The sequence below is a fragment of the Pteronotus mesoamericanus genome, unplaced genomic scaffold (assembly GCF_021234165.1).
Source record: "Pteronotus mesoamericanus isolate MK-2021 breed Mesoamerican mustached bat unplaced genomic scaffold, CSHL_Meso_final contig_347, whole genome shotgun sequence".
In the NCBI taxonomy this organism is placed as follows: domain Eukaryota; kingdom Metazoa; phylum Chordata; class Mammalia; order Chiroptera; family Mormoopidae; genus Pteronotus; species Pteronotus mesoamericanus.
Window position 1 is genome coordinate 19905240 of NW_026555137.1, and position 12943 is coordinate 19918182.

The 12943-nt window shown below is 35.0% G+C and overlaps 2 protein-coding genes across 5 annotated transcripts in view; both read right to left on the minus strand.

Annotated features, from left to right (window-relative positions):
• Positions 1-12943, minus strand: part of ARID4B (AT-rich interaction domain 4B) — a 133923-nt gene that overhangs the window by 48834 nt on the left and 72146 nt on the right. For all 4 annotated transcript variants that reach the window (XM_054576766.1, XM_054576767.1, XM_054576764.1 and 1 more), the window contains exons 8-10: positions 5521-5659; positions 2568-2647; positions 381-457 (exon numbers count right to left, since the gene is read on the minus strand). In XM_054576766.1, coding sequence (XP_054432741.1) covers positions 381-457; positions 2568-2647; positions 5521-5659 — 296 coding nt within the window. The remainder of the gene's footprint in view (positions 1-380; positions 458-2567; positions 2648-5520; positions 5660-12943) is intronic.
• On the minus strand, positions 12203-12622 carry LOC129073085 (dolichyl-diphosphooligosaccharide--protein glycosyltransferase subunit 4-like). Its single transcript, XM_054576768.1, has one exon. The coding sequence runs from the start codon at positions 12520-12522 to the stop codon at positions 12409-12411; it is 114 nt and encodes a 37-aa protein (XP_054432743.1). The 5' UTR covers positions 12523-12622; the 3' UTR covers positions 12203-12408.

Consider the following 12943-nt stretch of genomic DNA (forward strand, 5'->3'; position numbering starts at 1 on the left):
TGGGCCAGGTCCCCAGCTGGGGGCGTGCAAAAGGCAACCGGTTGATGTATCTCTCACACATTGATGTTTTTCTCCCTTCCTTCCCATCTCTCTAAAAATAAATAAAAAAGAATCTTGGGGCAGGGGGGAGGGGAAGAGCTACAGGTATTACTTTAACTCTACCTACCCTGTGTGTTTTATTAAAAACAAAACAAAAACAAAAACCACCACCAAAAAAAAGACACATGGGTTTACAAAAGTCAAAGTCACAGAGACTAAGTATAACTTTAAAGACTACTTTAAAACAATATTCTTTAAAGAGCAAAAGAAGATTTAATCTTCCAAAACCACATCTCATCAGTTTTTAAATTACCTATAATTTATTCCAAGATTACCCTTACCTTGTTTTAATACAGCATCAGGCTTTGGTGCAGTGTCATTAGTAATTTCATGGACATCCTTTCTTGGTACTGAAGTACTTTTTTTTTTTAATTTTAAAGAAGAAAACACAAAAATACAACAGAGATTAAGAGCCTAATTACACACCACAGAAAGCTACTGAAAATATAGGAATAATGACATTTACAATTAAAGTACACAGGGTTGCTGATTCCAAATAAAATGTTAGGTAGGGTTTTAATATATGTAATCATCTACAAAAGGACACTACCTTTAAGAGATGTATAAACAACAGGTATTCTCAAATATCAGGGGTCCCTGGCTAAAAGTAATACTAAAAACACTAAAATATCAAAAATATCAATAAATAAAATGTTTGGATAGCAGAATGCATCAATCCAAAAAATAAGACATCCAACAGTAAGAATCTGCCCTTATCTTGGAACAATCATAGAAATTACTAACTTTAATACTGAGAGAAAAATGTATTAGTTGATAATGTAAATATTCCTTTAACAATTTTTTAAACTGTATTTTAGATTCACAAGCAAAAGTCTAATATACAATTTATTTTGTGGAACACAACTATAAGGATACAAATAACCGTAAGAGGTTCTATCATATACATCATATATACTTCCTATTTTACTCTAATAAATCATTATTCAGCTTTCCTGCATTTGGCTTGTGTCATTCCATCCACAAAAGCCTGAAAACTATTCCACAAACATTTTTCAGCTTGCCTGTATCTTTTAAGTTTTTATTTTAAAAATGTCAAATATACACAAAAGCAGAGGGAACAGCGCAATGAACTCCCACCTGCCCACCACACACCAATCATTAACTCGCCATCACCGCTTCATTTATACCCCTCCCTGCTCCCTCCCACCCCAACTGGGTTATTCTGAAGCAAATCCCAGACATTATATAATTTAACTTATGATGTTTCATTATGGAGCTTTAAAATTCTTTTAAAAAATATAATTATACCATCATCACATTTTAAAATTAATTCCTTACTATCATCAAACCAGTATTCAATTTCCATGTTCAAATTTCTCATATTATCTCAATTTTGTTAACATGATTTTCCTAAGTTGTTTTTAAAATCACTTTTCAGAACTTGAAATCCCAATCACCAATCTTAAAAACATGATCAGCCCTGGCTGGTGTGGCTCAATGGAATGAGCAACGGCCTGTGAACCAAAAGGCTGCTGGTTCCATTCCCAGTCAGGGCACACGCCTGGGTTGCAGGCCAGGTCCCCAGGAAGGGGCACATGAGAAGCAACCACACACTGATGTTTCTCTCCCTCTCTTTCTCCCTTCCTTTCCCTCTGTCTGAAAATACATAAATAAAATCTAAAAAAAAGACATTTATAACAAAAACATGATCATCCTTTTAAAATATAGGTTCCAGCAGAAGTAAGGCCTGCTTGAGTGTGGTTGGCAAGGTACTATTATAGGTGTAATGATTTATGGTTTTAATTTGAACATTTCACCTAAAATGTCATATGGTATACTTGAGTGTGATATTGTTATGTTACAGAATTACATGCTTATGATTTTATGATAAAAGATTTTGTAATAAAAAAGGGGTATAATTTGTGCTGAACCCTGTATAATCACCCTGTAAGTCAGAGTATAAATATACGGTTTTCTGATCACAATTCTTAAAGGAAAAAAAAACACCATAGAAATTTGTAACTCAGTTCTAAGAAAGTTCTACATGAAAAATCACTTTCTTAACATACATGTAAAGCAACCTATTTTAATCCACAGACTACTACAGAAGTCAAATGTTATACACCAGGTATCAATACAACAATTTACATATAATGAAAAATATTAAAGATTCCTAACAAGACATTCAAGAATAATAAATATATCAACTAATATATCAATCAAGTGTTAGATATGGTAGATATATCAAATTTGTCTCAAAAAATCAACAGGCAAAATCCACAAATCAGACAGTACTAAGAATATAGTACTGAAAGCACAGACCACAATGAACAAGAAGACATACTATAAAACTACACACAAAAATAATATGAAAAATGTTCATACATTGAAACATTCTGAATGACGAAAAGTAACAGAGTAATGTCACTGGAAATAACAATTTTATCATTTACCACCCTACTTTGGTAAAAACAGCATATTTTTCATACCAAATGAATTATACTTACAATTTGCCATCTTTGAAAGATCGAACAAGAATATTATCTTTTTTCACAGCAATTTCATCACTACAATCAGGACAAACCACCTTTTAAAAAAAAGTGTGAAACTATTAGAACTAAAAGCACATTTATACAGAGTTACATATGTACTAATTATTTAAATCTGTTTGTAAATAGTTTCAGCTTAGTTTAAAAACTAACTAGTTTAAGGACAAACCAGCACACACATGTGAACACAAACACAAGTAACTTTACATTTGCATCCTGCCTCTGGGCTGCCTCGTTGCTCCCGCACAGGCATGGCGCTGAAAGCAGACGCACAGCTACAACTAGGCTAAAACTGTGGGCCACCTCCTAGCCGGACGTGGAAAGCTGGGATGGAAGTGGGGCAGGGATGGATAAAGAGGTAGAGCTGGGGCCTTAGCTGAGGGTCTACGTCACTGGTAAGAGAAGGACAGGAACCAAAATGGGATCAGATATTAGAACCTTAATCAGGAGTCTCTATCTTTAAAAAAAAATTTAAAAAAAAATCCAGACATGAGGTTCTACTATTATTTACATTTAAATATATACTTGAACATTTATTAACTCTCTTCATAATACTACTCACTCTAAAAAGTAAATACTTCCAAGCAGGTACCTTTCTAGAGTCTGTATAAGATTTATTACTATACTAGAAGGTTTAAAAAATGGACCAGAGAAGGGTAAGAGTTGAAAGAGACTAAGTTACTACAATCATCTAGGTGACAGATGGTGACTTGAACGTAAAGTGGTGGTAATGACATATTAAAGGAATGAGAAATATTAGACATAATTAGGGAAGTGGCAAGATGAGAGAGAATAGGCTGTTTAGGTTTCTGCCTTATGTAAATGGTGTCACTCACTGTGAAAGAAAACAACAGAGAAGGACCAAGTTTGAAAATGGGGAAGGAGAGAATAAATTTACTTTTAGGCTTATTAAATTTTGCGGTGGCTATATAGCATGCAAGTGGAAATACTGACTGGAGAGATATCCAGGATGGAGCTCAGAATAGAGATTTGAACTCTAAGATATAAACTTAAGAGCCTAAATATCAGGAGTCTAAACCCTGGGTCTAAAACTGTGAGCCAAATCTCTCATTTTGTTTTCTGCTCATGAGCTTAGGGTTTTGGAAACTAAACACATGATAGTTCTGTCCACTGCTGACAGTGGCGTTTGACTCACAGGTTCGCTACATTCTGACAGATGCCACGATCCCTATTTTATCCTGCTCACTCACTCACATTACTTCCTTGGTCCCTAAGGCATTTCAGCTTGTTATCTGCAAACAATGCTATAAAGAGGGATGAGATCACCCTAAGCAGGACATGAAGTGATATATTCTGTACCTGAACAACACATGTAAAGCTTGCTTAGAGAAGAAACGGTGAAGAAAACTGAAAGGGAAGACTGTATGAGTCATGGAAGCCAAGATTTCCTCCCTTTAAAATGAGGGTAAATACCACTTATTTTTCAGTCTCAATTAGGACTAAATGCAACCACTTATGTTTAGCTTAGCACAGTGCCTGACCAAGGGTAAATGCTTGGTGCGCTTTTGGTTATTCATAGTTTCTAAGAGATGCAACTGTTTTCTAACATGATAATGTTACCCAAACACTTGTAAAATTTACTCATTTTAAAAATATAAATGCAAATATTATGTCAAAATTGTTTTAGAACACAATGTCATACTCTGGTTGACAAAATTAATCATAACTATCCGAAAGATCTCAATTATGGGAGAAGGATAACATATATAAATAGTTCTATTTTTAAAACATTAGTGAAATGTTTGGTTAAGCAGATTACTGACCTTTCAATATCATAAACCCACAAATATTTTTCTCTTTATCAAAGAAACTATTTAGAAATTATGGTGAATCTTTAATTGATACTGAAAATATAACAATGAAAAATTTAATGTTCCTCTTGTTTAAAAAAAAGATACACAAAACTGTTTTTTAAAACATGTTTTCAAAAGAAATTCTTATAAACAATCTTAGCACTTTAGGAAAAAAGAAATGATCACAAACACTAACATTTAAGTTTTCAGACTACCACCACTGCCAAAGCTTAATGAATTACTTAACCCTTCTGCTACTCTATTTCCATAGTTCTATCTAAATGAGGATATATAACTACACCTATCTCATAATCCTTGTTAAAGGTCTTACTGCAATCCTGCATGTAACAGGTAGCCAATAAATGCTGAGTGGATAGGTAGAAACATGCAGAGGTACAAAGGTATCATAAAGTGTTTATGTTTGTTAAAACAAATAATTGCCCCCATTGGTTTCAATCATAATTTATTGGGTACTTATTTTGTACAGAACAAAACACTAAACTAAGCACTCAAAATAAAGAATACAAAATATATTCACTGAAAAAAGTGACAAATAGACCTCATTTGCAGACAATAGTAGCAAGAAAGATTCTGTTATTCTTTTGCATGGTCGATTTATGAGTTTTAAAAGTCTGCATTATGAATTTCCCAGCAGAGAAGTTCATTGAGCTCCCATACACTTAGCCTCTAAAGCAGGGGTGTCTAACCTTTTGGCATCTCTGGGCCACACTGGAAGAAGAAGAGTTGTCTTAGGCCATACATTAAATACACAAACACTAACGAAAACAAAAGAACATCTCATAATGTTTTAAGTAAATTTATGATTTTGTGTTTGGCCACATTCACAGACATCCTGGGCAGCATGCAGCCCACAGGCCGCAGGCTGGACACCCCTGCTGATGGTATGATTTTTGCCTTTCTTAAATGACCTCAAGAGTTCTGTGTGCTCAAAAACAATTTTGAGAATAATCCTTGTCAGAACTAAATGATGATAAAATCATTTGCCTTTTTGTACCTATGAAAAACAAACAGAAAATTGTTTTTTTAATGAACTTATATAGTTGAAAATTAAACTCTTTTATACTAAAGTTACTCACCAATGCAGGAAAACACAGTGCTTTCTTTTTATCCAAACTAACGTAATCTACACATACAACTTTTCCTAGTAGCTCATCAATCTGTTTCCTATCATCCTCATCTTCATCACTGGAGGATGAAGAAGACTCTTCCTCTGGTCTAGGGAAAGAAAACAGTAAGATATTTCCACTTAATTTCACAAAGAATAAGCATACCAAGTTGACGAATATAGGTATCCTAGAAATCTTATCCCATTTCCTAATACCTACAGAAACCTAATTTAAATTTCAGTTTTCTAAATTTCTAAAGAATAAAAAGGGTTATTTTCCTGAAAATCTTTCAGGTTTATTTAGTGCTATTTTAAAAGATTAAGGGAAAGATCAGAATAGATGAGGACTGGTCCCTAAATTTTCAAAAAGCTTAAGGCCCCATATTAAATATCCTACTACTATCTGTAGTAAAATATACTAGAGCCTACTCTCAGATTAAGGAAGTTAGAGAAAGTAATTTTACACTTTCAGTGCAAAGCTAATTTTAAAAGGGGGAAGGCAGATCTTTATTACTGGGGGTCAGGGCAGGGACCGGAGAGAACCTGTAAGAGACCACCACTGTTATCATCATCATCAGCAGCAGCAGCATCATCATCATCAAATACACACAAATACTCATAAAATGCACAATATGATTCTTTTGTATTATGTTAAAAATCCCTTCCAATTACATTGTATATTGAACAAGTAAATTAGAAAGATGTTTGGAAAAGGATCTAACACCATCTATTTGATGTTAGAAAAAAGTAGAATAAAAAAGTAAAACTACTAAAAAGGACAAAAGTAACACACACCAAAAAAACTCTAAATCTGGTTCTAAGAAGGCCCATAATCAGTGTTAAAAAAGTAAAAATTATACCAATCTGCTCAGAATAAGACACTAAAAAACGTTGAATAGACTGCAATATAAGTTCTTTTTATAAAATAAAACAGAATAATGACTACTATTGCTTAACTACAGGGAGGAAAACATTGTTGATAGTTGGCAATGAACAAGTTCACTAACAAAAATGTAAACTGACAGACTTTTAAAAAAATATTTTATTTATTTGTAGAGAAAGGGGAAGGAAGGGAGAAAAAGAGGGAGAGAAACATTGATGCGGGAGAGAAACATCTATCAGTTGCCTCTCACATGCCCCCACCCAGGGGCCTGGCCTGCAACTCAGGCATGTGCCCTGACAGGGAAGCAAACTGGCAACTTTCTGGTTCGCAGGCCATCACTCAACCACACACCAGCCAGGACAACAGATTAAAAACAAAAAAACAAACAAAAAAAAACAACACACCACCACTTTAAGTAGGGTTTTTCTATTTGGTTGGCTAGGATAAATCCAGCATATTCTACATTTGTCTTCATGCCTTTCCAAAGGGATGACAAGATAAATGTCATCTTTTATATAGATCAATATACAGAAAGCAAAAATTATTATGATATTAAAGATTTTACAACGATATGGGGAATTTCACTATTTGATTTCAGTGATCAGTCAAATAACTTAAAAATTATCCCCTGGAAAAAAAACAAAGCAAATCTTCCAAGTTTGCTACTGAGAAGAACTACTGTAGTTCAAGTGTTACTTAAAGCCGTTTAACCCCTACTTAGAAAGCACATCATAGGTAGTAGGAAAAACCAACTTCCTTCATATTAGCAGAGCATAAACCCGCGAAACAGGGTCAGAGCTTGGGATGGTAACGACAGGCTTCACGAGCCTGATCCCAACTTGATTAGAAGAGAGCATCTCGGGGCCACGGCTTTTCTCTCTCCACTTTCTAACCATGACTGTAGAATACAGCCAATCTTAAAACCGTACTTATTGCCTTCAAGCAGTCACAGAAGACACATTCGGCTAGGGTTTTATGGATGCCCTGTAAGTCCTTATCATTAGCAAGAGAGAAAGTCACAATGTCACAGATAACACATATCAAATCTGTAAAACACAGAAAGAGAAAACTGGGCTTTATTTGGCTAACAAAGTCATCTGCATCTTCATAAAAGTTCTAATTTCTTTCTTAAGATTTGCCAAGTGTGAAGCCTTCAGACACCAGAAAGACACACACGCACGCACACACTGATTGGCAAAATAAAACATCTATCTACCTCCTTCAGTAAATGTCCAGATTCTACTCTAACACCATTCCCCATTTATGGACTAGATTCCCTTTCCCCTGCCACATATACAAGACTTTGTTCCAGCAAGGTATGCTTCCCTCTCCTGTATCCATTTTTCTGCCTGTATTAGATTGAGTCTCATCAGCATACTGTTATTTCCATAGTATGATGTTATTTCTTTCACTTAAAAAAAATAAAAAAAGTCCTGACTTCACTTTCTCTACCAGATAATACACCTCATTTCTCTAGTATCCTCTGCAGCAGAACAGCCTGGAGCCCTCTACTTTCACCTCCTCTAAGTCTCTGTTCAAACATCTCGATTAGGCTACCATGACCATTTTATTCAAATTTAAAACCTGCCGACCCCAATCTCTTATTTCCACAACACTTACAAATGTATCATATCATATAATTTACTTGTTTCTTACATTTTTACTTCATTGTTTATCTCCCCCCATATGAGAGAATGAATATAAGCTCTAAAGGCAGACATTTTGTAAATTCCTGTTTTGTTCACTGATATATTTCAAGTACCTGAACAGTGCTTGGCACAGCATAGATGTTCAATAAATACTTGTTGATTAAATAAATGAACTGAATAGAGTTATTTTTTTCCTACTGTAGTACTTCTGATTTTATTTCTCCAGAAATCACAAAAGGTATACAATCACTGTTACATATACAACCAGTGTAAATCATACCATTATACCTGAGGTTCCTTTAACTCTTCCTTTTAAAGAAGCTTAGCCAGGAAATTATTTACACAAAACCAGTTCTCAATAAACTGGTGAACTAAAATCAGGAGCAAAGAGAGCAGATTGAGAACCTTCTTGGTGTTTACCCCCCTCTGACATGGTTGCTTCTTTGGTGACAAGGTATTTGTTTATAGACCCACATCTGACAGTGCTACTGGAAACAAAGCTAATTACATGGAGATGTTTACCACAAAAGACTAACAGCTAATCACACATCGCTATTAATTTTAAATTAATTGTAAACCAAATGAGAAGAACTTTAGACACGACATATGCCATAGAACAGCAAATGATCAGATGCAAACAAAAAAGTGAGCCAGGAACGTCAGAAACTGTCTTTGAAATGCAATTCTTACTTCAATGATCCTTATTATTTCAAGCAAGTGATTAATTCAAGCTTCAAATTTTGTACAGTAACTTAAAATTCCATATTAGTTGGTATCAGAAAAACTGACAATTATAGCTTCTCAGAGATCAAAACATACAGGAAATATGGACATGTATATACACTTACCAATAAAAAGGTTTTAATTTTTTCCTCCAAATTTTTATCAAGAAGGAAACTAGAATCAAATCCTCATATCAAAATAAAGCAGCAAATAATAAAATGAGCTTCTGGAATTGGATAATGGTGCTAGTTGCACAAATTTGTGAATACATTAAAAAACACCAAACATTGTACATATTTATTTATTTATTTACCCTCACCTGAGGACATTTTTCCATTGCTTTTAGAGAGAAACACTGATTGGTTGCTCTCGTACATTCCTCTGACCGGGGATCCAACATGCAACCTGGTATGTGCCCTGACTAGGAATTGAACCCACAACCTTTAAGTCTACAGGATGACACTCCAAGAAACTGAGCCACACCAGCAGGGCTTTTTTTTTTTTTCTTAAACATTGTACATTTTTAAAAGAGTGCATTTTACGATATGTGAATTATAGTTTAATAGAAAAAACATTTTAAAGATCGGCAGATGTGTAAATACCAGGTTCAAATCACTACTTTATTGGGAAAATCTCAGCACCATCACTGAGTAAAACCTGTACCCATAAAATGATCCCTAACAAGAATCCTTACAGGCCTTATTATGCTTTATTCTTTCTCTAAAGGGGAAACAGCAAGGAGGTTGCTTTCCTACTGTAACAGGTGCACATATGCTTTTGCCAGGTTATCGGAGAAAACTGGGGTGGGGGAGGGAACACAGATAGCTCTACAATTTCAAGCATTACATTCTCTAGGCAGAATCAAATAAAACCTTTGCATACAATGGATAAATTATAAGAACAAAATTCAATCAAGTTATACATTGACCAAAAAGATCAATAACTTGCTTTAAAAAATTTAAGCTAAAGGATGATAATCATTAAAGAAAAAAACAACTTGGCTCTGGCTGGAGTGGCTCAGTAGACTGAGCACCAGCCTATGAACCAAGGGGCCACCGGTTTGATTCCTGGTCAGGGCACATGCCTGGGCTGCGGGCCTGGTTCCTAGCTGGGGGCACACTGGAGGCAACCAGCTAGTGTTACTTTCGCACATCAATGTTTCTCTCTCTTCTTCTCCCTCCCTTCCCCTCTCTCTGAAAATAAATAAATAAAATCTATAAAATTTAAAAAAAGTCAAGTACATATATACTTGAATATATTAGGGTTAATTAATTAAAGATAGACTATAAATAGAACACAATTAAAAGTGTCAAAAATAATCAATTTTGGAATACCTGGGGTGGATTGCTGGTATGTGGATTAACAGTTGTTAAAAGAAAACAAAGGCAGGGACGTACGTAACAATGGAGTGGGTCCAGGGAATCCTAGGAAGAGTTAACCTTATCTTTGTACAAAAATAAATTTTAAATGGCAGTCAGAGAATCATGATGAAGATATTTTTTGGGGGGTGGGGCTTAGAATGGAAGAGGAAATGAAGGTCAGGAAAACAAGGCTTTGTTGTAGAAAATCCCTCCGAAGAAAGGGAAGAAAAGTCTGAGGAAGTGTAATTAAGGAGATGGGCATTTCACCGCGGTCCTTGCCTGCGGTGCTTACACACCAAAGCCTGTAGTGCAAAGCAAGAACACTGTAACGCCGCTCGGCCGTGGGAATGCCCGCGGTGGTGAGGGGCAGAAACAGCAAGCACAACAAGAACACGGAAGAGCTCGGCTTCATCCCCTCCACCGGCAAGTCTCACCCTTTAGTCTGCCTTCATACTTCACATGAGTAAAACACAATCTCGACATCAAATCTCTCATTAAACACAGATATTCTAACATGAAAATCACTGACTTACAGTGTTTGCTAGAGTCTTTAGAAAGCAAAGATCAACCTGCTCAGTGAACACTGCATTTTTATTTTCATACACTCAAGAAAAGGAGACCTCAACTAAGAAACATAACTGACTTTTTAACAGATATAATTTTTGGCCATTTTTGTAAATCTACTTAATAGTGTTTATATTACCTAATTTTAAATTTATTTTCTGGATAACATCTGTAGAAAGGTAAAATATATCTAAATATGAGATGCATTACTTTCAAAATTAAAATTACTGATGGATTAAAAAACTTTTTCCTATACTATCTACATAATAAAAATTAATATGGGAATGTTGTTTTTAAAAGTAATATAGTCCAAAACAGTCCTGCCTATCCAATATAAATGCTGGTAAGCAGAATTTTTATATATTCATATATAAACGAAATGTTACATATTAGTAATTTCATGAAAAATTTTTCATTCATTTAATCTTTGTAACAGGTCTAAGTGATAGATAATATTACAATCTCAATTTTACAGGTGAGAAAATTAAGCCATGAATAGTAAGTAAACTGAAGAAAGTGGCAGAGGCAGAATTCAAACCCAAGTCACCTGGCTCCAGCCTTCACACTCTTTAACAACTAAGCCACATACATCATCACTCTCAAGAGCTAGAGCAGTGAAACCTTCACTAATGAAGTAATTTTACATTAAATACCTCCCATCTCACTGTTCTGATATCATCCATCATAGTTAATTAAAATCTGATTATAGAACTACAGGAAGTCTCTAATGACCAACAGTAGATAAAGTTTTTAATTCACAATTGAAGTCATTAATTTTCAAAGAAATATCAAAAGATTTAACTTTATAAGGGTTTCAGTGAATATTCTAAGGCAACATAACAGCCCTCTGGAACAAAAACCTGAACATAATATTAAACAATAACAACATCTAATAATCACGAAAGAACTCTTTCATACTAATAATGTCATCACACATTTTTCTTTAAAACAAGAACACTCAACTTTAAATGACACATGTAGGAGAGTAAATAAGTTACAAGTTGAGTACCCTAAAAATAATCAAGTTACCAGCAAGCTAAATCACAAGTGAAAGAAATTATTCACCTAGTAATCAACAAAAACATTTTCTAAAGATTTGGCAAGGGAGAAAAAACCCTCATCTTATGGTTCAAATTGTAAGTATAGTAAAAACATAGAAAATACTAAATATTTTTTCAATGCAAGGATTAAGTCTTAATTTCCTCGCTCAAATGAGTCATTATTTACTGTTAAAACTAATTTGGAAAGTAGCTGAAATACTCTGTCTAAACAAAGAAGTCAATCAACTGAATGGAAAAAGGCCTATGGAACACGGGTAAGTTCAAATCCTGGTCCTTTTCTTTCCTGTGTTCCTTGAATTAGGTACTTACTGTCTCTGTGTCCAATTGCCCCAATTATTTTTTTTTAGGGGGGACCACAAAAAAATCTGTATTTTTGTATTGGAGGGAGGGAGCAGAAAAGAAAGAGGCCCCTACACTGGGCCTACTCAGTGGCAGCTTCTTGTTCCACAGGGTTAAGGAAGACTTTGAGAAAATAAAAGTTGTCTGGAAAAATCCAGGGGTAGCTACTTCACATGTTATGATGGGTAGAAGGGACGAAGTGAAGTGTGAAGGCCCCTCACATGCTCCATCTTGCCTCAGATTATTTCCTGGAGCCCTGGGGCAGAGAAGGTGCCACTTTCATTCCTGCTTCTTGGGACCGCTGACGGCCACGTAGGGATAGAGAAGGACAAGCCGGAAGGACAACACACCCAGCATGTTGGCGAAAATGGCGAGCTGCACGTCTATAATCATCCTGACCCGCTGGGCTCAGCTCCCCAATTTCCCCAATTTCTAATAAGGATAAAACTAACACCTACCTTTGTGGGTTTGCTTTCTAAGGCTCAAACTAAGTAATATGAAAAACAGCACTTACCCAATTTCTATCTCCAAAGCTTAACCACTAACAGATTTAATACCTGATTCTGTATATTGAATGAGAAAGTATTCACTTACACTAAAGTTTCCAATAATTTGACTAATATTTATTTTATAGATATTCTAACAATATTTGGGCTTAGCCATATTAAAATTTTATTGAAGTAAAATATTCAAAACTATTTTCAAAACAACCTCCAAGAGAATAAAAGAAAACTACATTCTCCTGCCCCTTTCCTTCCAACTTTCTTCAGTTCCATGAAGGCATCTGGTTTTTAACTCTTTCAGCTGTTTCTCT